This window comes from Amblyomma mixtum, chromosome 2 (assembly GCF_055824585.1).
Source record: "Amblyomma mixtum isolate Tamu chromosome 2, ASM5582458v1, whole genome shotgun sequence".
Classification (NCBI taxonomy): Eukaryota; Metazoa; Arthropoda; class Arachnida; order Ixodida; family Ixodidae; genus Amblyomma; species Amblyomma mixtum.
Window position 1 is genome coordinate 303,185,312 of NC_143013.1, and position 17,857 is coordinate 303,203,168.

At 46.3% G+C, this 17,857-nt stretch overlaps 1 protein-coding gene across 1 annotated transcript in view; it reads right to left on the bottom strand.

Moving 5' to 3' along the window:
* The window catches only part of LOC149364743 (neuronal acetylcholine receptor subunit alpha-7-like), a 262,942-nt gene that overhangs the window by 23,171 nt on the left and 221,914 nt on the right, over positions 1 to 17,857 (bottom strand). The window contains exons 4-6 of the mRNA XM_089574677.1: positions 13,814 to 13,923; positions 10,653 to 10,909; positions 374 to 568 (exon numbers count right to left, since the gene is read on the bottom strand). Coding sequence (XP_089430803.1) covers positions 374 to 568; positions 10,653 to 10,909; positions 13,814 to 13,923 — 562 coding nt within the window. The remainder of the gene's footprint in view (positions 1 to 373; positions 569 to 10,652; positions 10,910 to 13,813; positions 13,924 to 17,857) is intronic.

Here is a 17,857-nt window from a genome sequence, read left to right on the forward strand (position 1 = left end):
GCCAACGACGCCGCTCACATCTGACGGCTGCGCTGTAAAAAAACGAAGACCGGAAGACAGAACCCTTAAGAAAATGGTCTATAGACAGTCTATAGACTTCATATAGACTATTGCCTTCCTATATATATTTGTTTCTGTCGATTCATAGCCTATAAACGGTCTGTAGCAGAAGTCTACTAAAAGTGTATGGCCATAAATCTACAGATTGTCTATAGACTGTCTTTAGCATTTGTATTGCCAATAGACTGTTCTCTAGGATTTCTTTATAGAGAGTCTATAGACTTTATAGACAGAAGTCTATGGAGAGCCTATAGACTGTCTAAAAGATTTTTTTTTTTTTGTGTGTAAGGGAAGATGATGCGCCCTCACTCACCCAGGGTGAGCCTCTCGCCGGTGTCGGGGGGCAGCGTGAAACCGAGCAGTGTCATGGACGAGATAAGCACGCAGGGAATGATGAGGTTGAAGCCGTAGTAGAGCGTGCGCCGCCTGATGTGGATCGTGTACGTGATGTCGATGTACGGCTCCGGGCAGCACGCGTACTCTCGCACGTTCCGCACTCCCGGCACTCCTGCAACAACAACAGCGCCCTCTCTTCGTTCAGGAAGGGGCTCGCACGGAGGCCCAAGTGAGCCCGGTGGTGGTGGCAGTCTTCTTTACCTTCGCTAATGAGTGATTGCTTTCTAACCAAAAACCTATTCAACATTAGAGGTTTTCAACATATTTGGCATTTACAATCACGCTTATCGCGGCGTTTTTGTGTACGCTGGCGCTTTTTTCTTCGTTCCACCCTGTCTATTCCCTGTGAGAGAATAACGTTTCAAGGGGAAGCAAAATTCTCCGCTTGCAAGCATCACTTCCCATTTACGTCAACCTGCGTGCGATCTCAAGGACTGCAGAAATCGTGTCTTGAATAACAACACAGAACCAATTGAACCATCCCCTCCCCCTCCCCTTTATCCAAGGCTCCGTCTCTCTCTTTTTTTTTAGAAAGAGTCCACAACTTCCTCTCCCCCCTCCCCCTTCAGCACAGACCGACAAAGAGAAAGGAGTCATAAATGTCCAAGTTTCTGTTCCGAACACTGCACCAGCCAGCCCAGAGAGGGCGCTAGTAGCTACTCCACTTTGTATGGCGCCGTCTTCGCATTTGCATCGGCGAAGAATGGGAGAAAAGACGTAGAGTTAGAGGAAGACAAGGCATACGTTCAGTTATCGGGAGAGAAACCGAGGCTCTTCGCCATTGAAAAATTAGCTGGATGCAAGAGGAAGCGGCTTCGTGTCCGGCCAGGCGGAACCACGCGGAACGCGAGCAATGCAGTGACCGAGTACATAACGGCGGGCGCGAAGGAGAGGCGCCTCGTGGCAGAGTTAAGCCATACAGAGGCAAACACTCGCCAGTGAAACCATTTCGCGAAGAACTGGTGAACCGAGACGATCCGAGTGCTTCCTTAGGAATGCGCAAAACAAAAAGTAAAAGGTGATCTGGTAGAATACGAGAAAAAGAGGCTGCTAAGAAAGAAAAATGCGAAAAAAAGCCCCCTCCGTTCGGTCGAGCTCTCTCGTTCGCGCAGGAGTTTTTGAGTTCACAGTACAGGAAACGCTTGCTGCGGCAAAGCTACGCTACGAACGAAAATTTAAAGAAAAAGAAGTAGGAGGTGGTAGCGGGCTCCTAGAATAATTCTCTTTTTCAAAGTGGGGCCAAACGGTGCGAGAGTTGCCGATGCGGAGAGCGGGGGGGGGGGGGGGGGGGGGGGGGAGGGGGGGGAAAGAAGTGGCAAAGACGCAGACCGGCGCGGCGTAGCGGACAAGAGCTCGGGAAGAAGCGCACAGATCTTGAGAAATTCCTCGTGTCGAGACCCCCGGTGCGGCTGCTTGTGCCAGTGCATCGGCGGTTCTCCTGCGGCACAAATTGGATTTCCTGCTCCGCAGAACCCCGTCGCCGAGTCCCCGACGCCGCTATGAATATATTGGCCGCCGTCGCTTGCGTGCTGCGCGCGCGCGCGCGCGGGTGCCAAGTGTACGATGCCTGTGAATCGCGGCTGACGTTGTGCGCCTTCGGTTTGGAGAACAACCGTTCGCTCCTCGCTTCTTCTGGCGGGGAAGAAAGATGAAAGGCTTTCGCAAGCGACTTTTTGCTCACTTTCACATTGCCTGAAATGGAGAGAACGGTTGAAGAGAGTCCCCAGTGGCGGGCTGCTTCACCGTGGAAGCGATAGAGCACCAGCATCCGATTCGCAACACGAAGGTGATGCAGAGATGCTCGATGCCTATATATACTTGACCTTGCCTGTGAAGGAGGCGCGGAAAAGAATTGATCCTCCCCTGCATGCCGTGGCACGGTGCTCGCTAAACTTTCCAGGAAAAGTACAATGACAGGAGTCCTCTTTCTTTTTCTTAGTGTTTTCTTTGTCAGAAACCGCCCCATCGCTGTTTTCGCAAGCAACGGAAGCAGGTTCGATATCAGCGTTTATAAAGCAGCAACACCCCCCCCCCCCCCCCCCCCCCCCCCCCCCTCCCCATACCGCGTTCTTTCTTCTTTTCAGACTCTTGCCGCGCTGAGCAATCTATCGAGCTTCGCCTCAAAGAGAACGTTCGGCGTCGATGAGCTCAGTGAATTCAGCTGGCACAGGGAGCGACTCTGAGCATCGACGCGTAGTGCGCCGGTGACCGAAACTGAGAACCGCTTCGCTCAGAGGAAGAAGCGAACGCGAAGGCTGTGAAATGGTGCTGGCGGTTCCTCGGGCAGGGGAATTCAGAGGAATAAAAAACCGGTGCATCTTCTCAAGCAGCAGAACCGAAAGCGGGGTGGGGTGATACCTGAAGATTTCACAACCATAGGGTGCCTTGCAGACGCAGACTGAAATGGAGGCGAAGAAGCGTCAACTATCAAGCATCCTGTCCAAATCCTTCAGTGTCTGTCCCTGCAAAGCGCACTGTGGTTCTCAGATGACAGCTACTCCCTACTGTGTTGACTACGTTGCTCAGCAAAGCCCAAAGCGAGGTCACATGTAGGCATAAGATACCCTGGCATTCTCGCTCAAAAGGTTTTCGAGTATACAGATGCTCTGATTAGACAAAGTACCAATTTTAGCGCATTTTTGTTCTCATACGAAAGTGCCCACCAAACAAAGCGCAACCAAATGATTTCAGGTTAAGTCAGCACCGCGACGGTTTATTCTCGAAAACATCACGTTTTCCTGAAGATAGCTTGAACCTGGTAGGGCGCGCATTGCTCCGTGCAGGTCGAAAACTCCGTAACTTCGACTGATGTTAACAAAAAAAAAGCAGCAATAACTTTATCAAGGCTTGGTTGCCTGCAAAGCGTCAACCAAGCCTAAGTTAAGTGTAAGGTTAAGACAAGGACAATGCAGCGAGCTATGGAAAGAAAATTTACAGGTGTAACGTTAGGAGACCGGAAGCGGGAAGAGTGGGTGAGGGAACGAACACGGGTTAATGACATCCTAGTCGAAATGAAGATAAAAAAAAAATGGGCTTGGACAGGGCGCATAATGCAAAGGCAAGATAACGGCTGGTTCTTAAGGGTAACGGAGTGGATTCCAAGAGAAGGTTAAGCGTAGCAGAGTGCGGCAGAAAGTTAGCTGGGCGAAGGAGATTAAGAAGTCTGTGGAGATACTGTGGCTGCAGCTGGCAAAGAACAGGGTTAACAGGAGAGACATTGAAGAGGTCTTTGCTCTGCAGTGGGCGTAGTCAGGCTCCTGCTGCTGACGATGAAAGGGCACCTCACGCCTTTCAAAGACATCCACCCGGCCTCGATGCATTTGCATATTTTTCTTGCGTACTGCGTCGCCGTGGAGTGAAAGAGACGCTACGATAGCCTTCTGCTTACGGCGAAGACGACGCGTCTTTTTTGCGTCACGGAAAGGCACGGCGTGTGCTCTCACCGTGCTCCTTTAATCAGGCAGGGAGGCTAATGCGCGAGCCCTGCTCCAGTGACCATGCACGATTGTGCCTTTTGGAGCGACCCGTATACCTTGGCCGGCAGGCATGACCATACCGTTCCACCATAAGGGCCCGCCGGCATCTCGTCTCGCGGGACAGCGCCGCCAAGGGCCACCGAACGAGATTGGGAGGGCAACAGGGCAACAGACTGGGAGGACAGCAAGAGGTGGGGTTGAGGGTGAGTGGGCTGGGAAAGGGGGATGATGGGGTTGCAGGAGACGGAGGAGGGAAGGCGCTGTTGGTTGAGCGGCGGCATACAGCGGCTCGCGCGCTCCTACCGATTCTTGGGAGCGCCTCGCGGGAGCTGCTCGCTCGGTGCGGGGCCTCAGCGTTATTACCCTCGGCGGCTGTTTATCCTGTCGCTTACAGCGCAATCAATCACGCAGCATTACCGGGCTGCGAGAGAAAGATTTATGCGCAGCCACTCGTGTGCACACCGCCGCCGCGCACCGCTTTCGGCACGACGTTCCGCCCCGCTCTTCCTCTCTCCTGGTCCCGCGACTTCCCTTTTGTCTTTATTTCTACCGCTCGCGAAGTGGTTTTTCACAAAAAAATCTCGTCTTTATTATAGCTCCAACGCGTTTCCTATCGCTACTTCGTTGCTACTGCTGTTGCTGCTGCTACATGCTTGGCGACTTCATCGAGCGCCATCGAATGCTTTTAATCCTTTCGCCGCTCACTTTAGTTGTTGTTTTTGTTTTTGCGTGTCCCCGGACAGATTGCTACGCTCCCACAGTGCCCTTTGGTGCATTTAATGCTCCTTTAAGACCTCGTGCGCGCATCGATCTTGCTCCGAACTGCAACGCAACTCGTTACTTTTATTTCTTCCTGGTTATTTTGCTCGTGCAGAGTATTTTTTTCGTTAACTTTTATCCTCTCAATTTTGAACGCAGGGCTTCGTTAATGTGACATTCTTCATCAATTCGGACGCGATTATAGAAGCAACAGATGTGGATGTGGTGCACGATGTGCGAACTAAGAGCGTGATTTATTTTAATTGAATCGTTGTTCATATTGGAAGATCAAGTTTCGGCACGTGCGTTCAAGGAACAAATAAATAACGCAGAAGCGGTTTCTTCTCGTGTTATAGTTGTGCGTGACTGCCTGACGAGTACTGTAGCGTGAAAATTTTCGGAACAGAAACTTGCGCACTTCACTAAGGGAACCAGAGCTGCATGATGCATTTAATCGCGTGCGCAGGTAGATTTAGTGTGATTAAAAGTAATTAAAAGTAAGGCGCCCTGGACCGTGGTAATTAAGTACAACAGGCTTAAGTTATACTTACGTTGGGAACGAACCAGAAAACGAAGAACAACGTGAACAGATGTGGAGCGCGCTTTTGCCTCCATTTTCGGCATTGCGAAAACTTTCTCGCTAAAACTCCATTCTCGCGTTGTTCTTGCTATGCATTTTCACTCAAAGCGGTATTCGGTATTGCCTTTGCAGCTAGCTAAATTAGGTTGGAGCAATTGTTTGCTTTTACCCCAAAATAAGGAAGCCATAAGGAAGCTTAAAATATGTCACTGGTGTGAAGAATGGGAGATGGATTTAAACATTGATAAGAGTGCGCTTCTCCGAGTTACGAGAAAAAAAAATGTTAGTAATTACCAATATTGCCTTCACCACAGTCACATCCGAGAGGTCTCACAGTACAAGTATCTAGGAATTACTCTTAACAACCGATTAACCTGGGGTACTCATATTTCTGAGATCTGTTCAGCCGGTTTTTCTCAGCTGTGTTTCTTGAGACGCAAATTAAAACACACTCCTAGAGGTATTAAGCTTCTGGCTTACAAAACTTTTGTCAGGTCCAAACTTGAGTACTCTTCTGAAATTTGGGACCCGCACACCAAGAAACATATTTATCAACTAGAGCTCATCCAAAGGAAGGCAGTACGTTTCATTTTTAATAAATATAGAAGGTCTGACTCCCCAACACAGCTCATGAAAGACAATAGCATTCCATTGCTTCGTACACGCAGAAAACTTAACCGTATTTCTTTCCTTCATAAAATTATCTCAGGCAAGCTTAACATTTCTCCCCCTTCATTCATCAAGCATTCCACTGCTCGAAGGACCCGCCATACAAGGGAGCACTCCTTACAGCCTCTTTTTGCTAAAACGAACTCATTTAAGCACAGTTTCTTCCCTCAAACAATAGCAGATTGGAACGCACTCCCTGAATCGATTTTTAACTCTCCTGACGTAGAAAAGGCACTAAAAACATTTTTGCTTGAGTAAAAAGGAAGTGACTCTCCTGTATTCAATTTTAAGCATGTATTTCTCTTTATCGTTGCTATGTTCATCTTTTAAGTTCCATTTTTGCTGTGTGTCACATGAAATGTTTTCACGTGGTGTTGTAATTTGTTATCTTATGCCCCTCCTGCTTGGGCCAACGCTGGCCTGCAGTATTTTGAAATAAATAAATAATAAATATTACGCTCTAGAAATCACCTTAAACTTGAAGTTTCTCTGAATCTCAAAGCATTAAAAAAGTACCGTGACTTTGGGTTCGAACAAGGGACCACGAACCACCTGTCCGGCGGAGCGGTTCTGCCTACTAAGTTAGCAGTGAAGTCTAGGGGGTGGAAAGATGCGGACGAAATAAACTAGAGCTAGAAGGAGAATGATGTTCTAGTCGAATGTATTTAGGGGGTTATGAAGGGTCCGTAAATATTCCGAGGAAGCTGAATCTCTGTCAGCTGAAATTTAATCCATCTAGAGGGCATCTCAAATACATTGAACTAAGATGTGATATTTTTTGTCGTGATATGAAAAGACTACCGAAAACGAAGTGGTACATCTTTTTTTTTTTTTTTAATGAAGCGGCATGCGCCTGAGCAGGGCGAATGAAAGAAAAAAGTGATGAGAGATGAAAAAAAAAACTGGTTGGACAGCCCTAACACACTATAGCGTTGGCCGGTTACGTTAGCAGGTCCACGCTGCGAACCGGAACACGAAAGCTGTCTGGTTTCAAAGCCTTATTCAAATAGCACAGCAGCTTTCAATATACTGATTGGGTGGCATGGTTCAACAGGGCTCATGATGTTTCGAAAGTACTGGGTTGCGCTGCCTAAGTAAGCTTGTGGCGCGTAGGAAGTTCCAGCAACGGCTCTATAGTACACGCAACCAAACCGCGAGCCCATCGCGAATCAAAGCAAGCTCCGTTCGCGACGTCATGAATAAGCTATATGCATGCCGGAGCTAGGTTGCGTAATGCGCGCATTCCCAAACTGCAGTGCGCTTTGAGTCCAGGGTGCAATCCGTGCAACGCTACCAGGGAACGCATTTACAAAGAAGGAGCAGCGCGGAGCATTTGTTCAAGATTGAACTCCGCCTGGAATACCTTTGAGCGATGCAGGCAATTTGGAAAGCGAGTGGACATTCGAATGAGGACATCTTGGATAGAGGATCTACAGCGCTTTCTCACGTAAATTACGTTGGCTACTGAATAACGAATGCTGCCGTATTTCATCGCTGGCTATAGGGAGTGGTTAATGCAAGTATACCGACAAATTAGAACCGAACCTACAAGCACTTGACTCATTCCGACGTGTGCTGAATAATATCTTGATCGCAAACTCCCGTCTGTTCACCCCTCTTGTCTAGCTTTTGTAAGACATAGTCCTCGTTAGGGAGAGATCCACAGAATAAATAGGCTTGCCACGACTTACTGCTTTGTTTTAGATATGTATTGAATACATGATAACGCTGACTGAACTCAAAATGTCTTGAAATAAAAGGTAAACCGTTAACACAAATAAACGTCGCGCATATATACAGGGTGTGTCAATAAAAATGAACGAAGAATTTACGAAATAGTGGCTCCCTTGGCAGGAACAAAGGCAGAATTCCCAGTGGTACTCTCAAGCACCGATGGTTACTTCCACTGCCTATTTAACAAATTATTTACTGGAGATACGGTGATGAAATTGATTCAGAATGTTGCTCCATCTACACGCAGCACTGAGTGCTGACAGACCTGTATTCGGGCGCTCACTGGCTCGGATATACGCACAGTGATCGGTGTTGCAATCATCTCCGCCCAAACGGTTTCGGGCACGTTGGCTATACTCCCAGTTCTGTTCACAGCACATGAAGTGTGGTGGAATGAAAAATGTTAAATTAATTAAAACCAGCTGTGCATAATTAACCTGTGCAGCAGATATCTTTTGTCAGGCATACTGTTCCAGGCCTTCAGTAGCAACAGTAAACGCCCTCACGATATGAAAAAGCCAAAAGACCTAGACGAACTTTTGACATACGACTTTACCGCCGATGAACACTCAAAACAGTTGATGAAAACTTGAAAGGAGTCTGGTACAATGAGCGAAACAACCGTAACACGCATTAAAGATGGGTGTTCAACCGGAGGCAGGTGTTTTAATATGCCTGTGAATCGCCGATGTTGTCATTGCAAAACCGAATAGTTAGAAGTTGGCCACCAGACACACACTATGAGGCAAGCATCGTTCATTATGCCCAGTTCTCGTTCAGTCGACAGGCCGATAAAGCCGAATCATCTCCGGTAGGACGTGATGGGACATCAGGCGCCGGCATTATTCATGTCGCCTCCCGGCTACATCTCAATTCTGGGACCCACGGCGTGTCTAGTTTCGCAATGAGTCGGACTGATGGCAAGCTTTAACGACGGATACTGGCGAGGCGTGAACTCGATGCTGAAATTAATTGGCGAGCTAGATTAGTGCTGGTTAAGTATCGCCGTTATATTTAGTACGTAAACTGTACACCTTCGAAACTCCAACAGGCGGGCCTGCGGGAATTTGTGTTTGTGCGAGTGTGCATGCGTGTGTGGTTGTTATGAAAAGGGAGAGTATTTCCACATCAAAGCATTTCCTCTTTCATTGTTCATACATGCACCCACGCACACAGGGGCTCGCGCTAAAGCCGGTTATTAAAAGTGAGTAATCACATTGCGCTAATAATGTTTCATTTTATAATGATTATCAGCCCATAAATAGAAATCACATGAAACAGACTTGGCCACAGCGTGAAATGCACAGAGCTGATAATCGATGTTCCATGAGAAAGAGAAGAGGAGTAAAAGCAAATCCAATGACTGGCAACGAAGCAAGAAGCATCCCAAAGGGAACGAAATGCGAAGGGCTTCAAGCGAGACGCCGGGTATTCTGCTACGGGAAGCCCGTCACTACGAGGCCGTTACTGTGACTTCTAAAATGCATTTACCCCTGCATGAAACAGCAAGAATTTGCAGAAAAGCGAAGCGCTGAAGGCGAGAAGGAAAGGAGGAAGGGGAAATAAAGATTGTTTATTTGGGAAGATTGTCCGAGAGGTCGGACTGAGCTGCGGTACTTTATCCTTCTACTCCGGCGAAAGGGGTTGCGCACTTCTACACCTGTGACTGTGCACATTAGGGGAGAAATGTCGGAGAGGTCAACCAAGAGAATGCATCGGTTTGCTATCCTGCGCTGGAGGAAGGAGATGGGGGGGGGGGGGGGGGGGCACGAAGTGTAAAGAGAAAAGATACCTGAAGACAAATACGAAAAGGAATGAAGGACTTTACGTTTCTTAAGGGCATGAAGCCCTTTAGAAACGGAGCCGTACCTGGCAGGCCCTCAGAGAGTATATGGGAAGGTAAACAATTTAATACTGTGCTTCCAGTGTCGCCTGCGTTCTCTTCAACTGCTCCCTCACATTTACAAGAGCACGAGCTGGAGCAAAGGAGTCTTTCAAGCAGCACTTAAATGCAAACGTATATATTCGCGGGGAGTCGGCGTATGAGCTGATCGACGCATGGTCTACTTTAGTGCTACGCTTCAATGTCCAATTCTCTTGTGCCAAACCGTTTACGACGATGAAGAAGCACGCAAGGAGCGTGGAAGAAATACATATACAGCCTACTCATTTGGTGCGTGTTTCGTGGAAACTAATTTTCGGAACTTTGTGTTGTTATTTTAGGTGCAAAAACCATTTTTAACACTAGCCGCTAGCCGACTCAAGCGTTTATAGGCAGAACGTAACCACATCTGCAACAACAGAAAAAAAAGTATCACTGGAACGATGGCAGGCGGAGGATATTGAACGCCTTTGAGGCTGCGTCGAAAGGCCGTTAGCCCCATAGGCGAAAACTTCCTGACGTAAACATCCTGAAGGAAACAGCCATCGCCGGCAGCCAGTTTGCGTCACTGATTAAAACGTTTATCAAACGCTCGCTAAGCGTCGCCATGAATTTCAGCCTGGCAGGGAACAGGGTCAGCCGGGCAAGTATAGGGGAATTCCGGATTACTTTAGATGTTTCCCCGAAACTAGGAAATGAGAGGCATTTTTCTCGCTGCAGCCTCGTTTCCTCTACTTCTTGAGAAACAGTTTTATGCTTTGATAAGCGTCTTCTTCTAAAAAATAAATTTTGGCAAAGTAGGGCATCATTTCTGCCTTCGTTAAAGCATAAATCAGCTAGTTTCCTTTCGCTTGCGTAGTCATGGGAAGGCACACATCAAGCCACAGTTGTGTAAAGTGGGCAAATACTAGTCCACCTAATCATGGCGCAATTGCGTTGAAAATTCTGCCAAAATAACACATTCCACAGCAGTACTCAAGAACCAAAGCGTCTTATTGTTCTCTCTCAAAATTCTGCCACCACCACCAGCATCGCATCAAACATGAGCAGACCGACGGACAGAGAGTTCGAAAGAGGAATGCGAAATTGTACTCGCCTATCAGGTCCCATTCACCGTTGGGGATGTATGTGGTCAGGTCCCCGCCTTCCTCGCTGTTGACGCGCAGGTCCAGCTGATAGCCGTGGTAGGTCCAGGAGCCGAACTTTAGGTCGCACTTCTGATCGTCGAAGGGAAACCACGTGATGTCGATCTTGCACGTGCTCTTGAAGATGCCCGGAGGGATGTAGTTGCAACTGCCGTTGCTCCGTACCACCACGTTGGTCGGGTACGTGCCGTCGAACTTTTCGTCCGCACTGCACCAGTGGCGACGCAGATAGCAATCAAGAGATTTCCAATTAACAAAGCAACAGGATGTGGTAATAACCATTAGTACGAGCTCATTATCTACTCAAGCGCCGATTAAAGCACAGATCAGGCTACAGGCATGCTATGGCATATTGGGTTTAACGTCGTAAGGCGACACATGAGATATGAAGGACGCCGTAGAGGAGGGCTCCTGATTAATTTCCACCATCTGGGGTTCTCTAACTTGCGTTGACATCGCTAAGTACACCGGCGGCTGGCATTTCGCCTCCATTGAAACACAACCGGGATTGGCCCGGTGTTCTCGGGCTTAGCAGCCAATCTGCCATTAAGCCAGCGCAGTGAATGCTGTAGGATTGCTGGCATTTTATGAACACGAGCGTGGCAAGCATTACTAATTCCTTATCTTGTTTCACGAGGGGAGATACGTAAGTGTTGTTGAGACCATGACTTCCTAATAAGAGGCCCAGGCACTCGAATCTTATGCTTACCTGTGTCCTATGCCATATGTACACATATCATACTTGGGAAGTGCCTACTCATACACCAACCAGAAGATTTTCTGCCGACCTCGATGGCATTTCCTTTACCTTTGTTACAGTTATTATTCACCCTGCCCTACCAAGATGTGTCTGAGCGGACGACTCGTTGCTTTTCTCAACTAAATGCGAATCAGGCAGTCACCTATCATTATTGCACTGTTGACAGCAAAAACATGCAGGACATGGCAGCGCCACTTAGCGCCCCCGAGATCTGTTGTAGATTGTGAGCCTGGCGCGTGCATTGTGTGGTAGTAATGGCAGCCTCATGACAGCTTTGATGTAACACATTCCTTTTATTTAAGCCGAGAGGTGTCGCCTGCATCGCCAAGTTGAGCAGCATCGCCTACTAAGAGGAAGGCAAGATAGAAACACGCGGGAAATTGCCGAATTTCACGCGGAAATATGCTGCTGAAAAAAGATGTAAGATTCAATAACCTCATGCAGGCTTCACCATACAAATGTCATACAGTTTGTATGATATTGTATGACATCTGTATGGCAAATGCATGATTTTGCAAAAGTCAATGACATTTGTATTACATTTGAATGATAAATTTATGACACTTATAGGACAAATTGTTTGAGGTTGTTGCATAATACAACCTTTTTTATTTCTATATAGAGCTGCTCAGCTGGGACAAAATTCATGAACCTCTACTACAGTAAGCTCCAAACTGAGAGGAAGCACCCAGTTGTTATTCCAGCAACGACTACAACTGAGACTCTATTAGGCTGGCAGCTTAAGTTTCATCATTAGACGTCAAAGCGACGTAGAGTCAGCCATCTTTCTTCCAATGGCACATGACGTAAATAATGCTGCTATCTCGATTTCAGTACAAAATAAGTATTCGGGTTAGACGTGGAACGTATTATACGGCTTCACAAGATCAGCTAGCGACTGATCCGCGCAATCCTTCCATATCTATAAAAGACTATTTAATACCAGCAAGTGACCGCGCACCGTGTTTGTGCTTATATGACAAACCGTCTCCTTAAATTTCATCTACGCACTGCATACATTAAAAAGCAAATATCTTACGGCATCTCAATCCTCACAGAAACTCGACCCTATTTTAGGCATTATGCACTGATCAGTTTATATTCCTGCATCAACCCGCATACCAGCTTCTGTCTTGCACTTTGGGGCCATACATATTACTCTCATCTAGCATCTCTAGAGACCATACAGAGCCCAGCACTTAGTGTCTTAACATTCCGCCCATAAAATACTAGCCAACAACATACTGATAGTCAACGAACAAGTTAAATATTTTCTTGGTATGCTTAAGTTAAAAGGAATAATCAGCTCCACTTCCCATCATTCCTGAACTGCTACTCGAAAAGAGTATTAAAAGGAATAACAATATTCGGCTATTTCATTTTGGAATTGGCTACCATCTTTTGAAATGCTGCGTAACACCAATCACATTTAGAAACAAGCTCTTGAACTTCTTAGTTATAAAATTTACTCCCTGAGATCCTTACCTTCCTGCTATTTTTGTCTTCCTGTTTTATACGCTCACAAAGTTCCCACGTACTGTATGCAATTGTTGTATTTATCGATTTTTTTACATATGCGTATGCGGCTAATGAATCGCATCCTGGTTTTAGAGCCACTTCTCAGAGCTAGATTATGTTGTATTTATTCAGTCGTTCATTTTACTTTTGTTCCCATTTTTTATTGATTGCCTTTCGCTGCTCTGAACGTATTCAGTTTCTTACAACAATGGCAAGAGGTCCCGATACAGTCACCGACTATGGGACTTCCTTCCGCATAATATTAGTTTGTAACCTCACAGCGGTAACTGAATGAAATGATTCTAATTCTGAACGCACGCAGGCGTATCGCGATAGCTAAAAGTAGAGCTGCTTAGGCAGGTGTTGCGATTGGCCCGTACTGCGGTGAGCTATTATCAGCCCTGAAACGACAGCGAATTTTCCATTTCCTTGCAGGTGACGCAGCATAAGAGCAACATGCGAAGACGCAGCCCAATAAGAGATCAATCTACATAGCGAAACGCGACTCTAGTGGCACGCTCCTGAAAATATACGAACGGCTTTAATGTAAGGCAATAATGATTTTAACTTCGAGCGGAAGTTCAATTCCAAATCTATCGAAACCTTGTTTAGCTGAAGGTAAGGACGTTCAAATTAAGCGAAGAGCAAAGATTTGGAGGTCATAAATAGACACTTGCAGGTGTCGAACTTCAGGGCTGTGAATCCGGCAAGGTACGCTGCCCCATCTTCATGTCATTGAACGCGCTACGATTTGCCAAAATAGTCCTCTCTACTCGATACATTAATCAGACCAGCGCATGCAAGCAAAGCGAACAGATGACGCTGGCCACTCACCTGTTGTACATGAGCACGTCCGGCTTCCAGATTTTGTTTGGCGGGATACGCAGGTCTTGCACTCCGCCGTAGTCTTTTGGGTTCCACCGTAGGTTCACGTCTATCCAATCCTTTTGGGCCCGGAGAGAGTTGTTCCGTAGAAAAGCGGTATACTCATTGAGGTGGGCAAAAGAGAATGCAAGCGCCAGCGACGCCGCGCAGACACACTCCGCACTTAGTACATTCCTGACTCACCAGGTGCTGTCGCTCTTCCCACCCAGACACGCTAGCTACGCCTGGCGGCATCTTTTGAAAACGCCGCAACCCTAGGCTGAGTCAACCGTACGACACTGCAGTGTGATTTGCCTTTGGGTGGGTTTCTCGAGGGTACAGGGTCATTTATTGTTAAATGCGACATGGGAACGCGTAGGCAAAGAGAACTTTGGAACCTTTTTCGGTTGGATCGGTCTGCGCAATAATCGCGTTAGTTAGCCAGGCGTTCGCAACAGGATCCCCCATGTGTTCCCTATAAGAATGAAGGATCCTGTACTTACAGACCTGCCGCGGAGCAACCCTGAAAACTACGCATATCTCGTGCGGTATGTTACCAGGTCTTCAGTGCAAGCGTCATCGCTCTTATAAAGATCCTGTGGACACTTCATATACGAAAACTTACCGAGAAGAATGAACGTGCTAACAGCTTTTCAGAGCGGGGACAGGCCTCCTGGTCGCCATTATTTGCCAGCTATCTAGGAGGACGCTGAACCTAAGCAGGCTGTTTGTGCGTGTTGAGTTTTTGCTTAAGTTTATAAATACTTGCTTCCAACGCTGGCTAGTTAGAGGCGCCATAGAGCGATTAGCAAAGTAATGTGTAATCAAAGCATCGAAGGATAGGGAATAAAAAGGAACGATTGTTAACTGATGGGTGCTCCGGCCACACGGCCCGTTATCACTCAGCCAATGAAATGTGAATGCGACACAACTCTTACGTGTACACATAGTCTTTTTGAGAATCAGGTTCCTTTTTGCGCTATAAAAGCATATGGCCTTTGCGCCTTATCATATTTTTTGAAAATTAAATTGACACTTAATCTTCGTGGTGCTAAGGAAAACGCCATCGGAATGTTCCGGTATGGCTGTTCTTACGTGCAAAACGCACATTAGCTGGGCATGCAATTGAAAAGCCGGCAAGCAGTGCGAATGAGCGCCAATAATCATTCCTCCTTTTTTCTCCAGACAATAGCTCTAACAACACTGAATTCGTATTTGGGTTTTTCTCAACTATCAAGAGTGTAGTAAAAACAAGTGCGCCTCTAACTTTTTCCTTAAAAAGACATTAAGTGCGGTATTCGTGTCTAGGGGTAGTTTCACATTGTCCATTTTCTAGCGATGAGGCAGGATCTAATTTCAATAACGAGGTTTAACTGAGTACTTGATTTGTAAGGTTATCATGGATTAAGGAAAATGTGGCTACCCTTGGCTTTTGACGCCTTTGTCTCACTTTCGAGTGAGCATTTCAGCATTTCCTTTCCATTGGGTACAACGTATTTGGAATACCTGAACCGGTTTCTTATGCAGATGTCAAATGTTTTTACTTTAAGCGCAGCTGTAAGAAGCCTCTACGTGGTCCCTTCGGTACATCTCAAGTCCATATGACCAAACAGGGAGCTCATATTGTGCTTAGCACTTTATATTGTGCTGGTGGTAGCGCGAGCACAAACTTCTGCGTACTTGACTAGCGGTATGCTTACTAAGCGTGGATAACAATAATTTTCAAGAGCTATTTTGAAGAATTTTGCCGAATAAACCATGATGCGAATGGGAACAAAAAGGCCAGAAAAAACTAATGTTAAAGAGCCACTTGATGCGCTAGCATTCGAAAGCTAAAAGGCGTGTAGTTTAACTTGTGCACCTGGTTGCAGGAATTATTGACACGGATAAGAATAACAAAAAAACAACAAAAAATGCTGCCTGTTGTATTCGATGACAAAAATATGCTTTCACATGCATTGAGAGATAACAGCTACCATGTTATTGCCTGATGTATGCTAGCCATACACTGTAAACATAGACAGTCTATAGACAATCTATAGATTTATGGCCATACAATTTTAGTAGACTTTTGTCTATGGACAGCCAATAGAGTATGAATAAACAAAAAGCCATATCCATAGGAAGTCAGTAGAGTCAATGCTTGTGTTCTGTTTCCCCCCCTGCAAAATATGCTTTCACATGCATTGAGAGATAACAGCTACCATGTTATTGCCTGATGTATGCTAGCCATACACTGTAAACATAGACAGTCTATAGACAATCTATAGATTTATGGCCATACAATTTTAGTAGACTTTTGTCTATGGACAGCCAATAGAGTATGAATAAACAAAAAACAATATCTATAGGAAGTCAGTAGAGTCGATGCTTGTGTTTTGTTTCCCCCCCCCCTGCAAAATATGCTTTCGCATGCATTGAGAGATAACAGCTACCATGTTATTGCCTGATGTATGCTAGCCATACACTGTAAACATGAATACGTCTATATGGGAGTAAAAAGGGAGTAATATGTCCTCTACCTCACTCTCTTTTATAAAAGGCACTACACTAAACGACAGCTAACTATCCTTTTTACTCCTTTTTGTTTAGAGAGTACTGCCTCAGAAGAACCGGCTTCGTTTCACTTCAATGGTGGGAGGGCCAAAAATATCCCATTTACGACCACACGGTCACAAAAACGACATTTAGCGCCCGAGGACAGGCTATTTAGATGATACTGCCGGAAAACGACGAACTTCGATCAGTGGTTGAGGACGAATAATCAAAATTTGCTGAGTGAATTTTTCTGAACTTCGTGGGGCACATGCTGTGTCCCCAGAACATGCTCTGTCTAAAAAGCCCATTTTTGTTGATTCTCAGATCCCGCCTCTGCGCAAACATCATCAGCCGCTGGAGCCTCCGGTTGCTACCAATCCATTAAAATGCTACCGTATCAAGGGACTGTGGTGCGTGTTATGAACAAGGCGTTGTATTTCGACGACGTAAATAAGACGCGGAGCACTAAAAATAAAAAACGAAAAAAAGGAGCATTCCAAGCGATGGCAAAGGCTTGTTTAACCCTGTTTGTCAACTTTTATAGTGACAGATTTCTAGTCAACAGAGCTAATCGTATTTAACAACTGTACTCTCGATTCCCTAAGAAAAAAAAAGCCTTACTTAAAGTGTTCTATGAAGTGCCGTCTTTTACACACACTCTCAACAAAAAAGAAAAGTGCGTGAATGCCAGCGACAAATCAAAACAAGTTTTCTTTTATAAAATATTTTTACTTGAAAACAAGAAAATGAGCAAATTTAACATGGGGAAAATGTCAAATAATGGAGGTTGACAATACTGTCCAAGAAAGAAAAAAAATCAAGAGCTCTATTGTCGCAATAATCAGTCGCAGATTCATGAAATAGAAGCTTTAGAGTTTTGTTTCTGTTTTCTAATTGTCGCTATATGCACGCGACGAACTTTAAGAAATCACCAGTCAAGTACACGGAAGTTTGCGGCGTCAACCTTCCAGAACAGTACGTGCGGATGAGTAAACGCAGACGCACATAATCGGCACTGCAATACCCAGTGCGTCATAACTCGAGGCGTCATTTAATTGCAAAGAGAGTGCCTCTACACGCACGCTCAGCGCCGGTTGTTGTGTAACTCAGCAAAATGAAACAGCAGAGGCGCAGCGCTGAGGCTAGTGCGATGAAACGGAAAGAATAAGAAAGAAAGAAAAAAAGAGGCCAGCTCGTGCACAAACCATGCAGGTCGCTCGACTGGGAAAGGACCAGAGGGAAAGGAGGATGCGACAAGTACCCGGCTGACACAGCGGCAGTGACTGCTTGCGCGAAGCACGGATACCAGGCGCGGACGGATGCATTAGCAACGATGCGCAGATAACCGCCGGCACTGTCGGAAGCGCTTTCCAGCCGTAATACCCCGGCGGCGGTAACAAGGGCTCGTTGTTCGCCGGCCTCCAGGCATGGTTCTGGCTGACAAAGAAGGCCATCGACACATAGTGCTGCACTTGT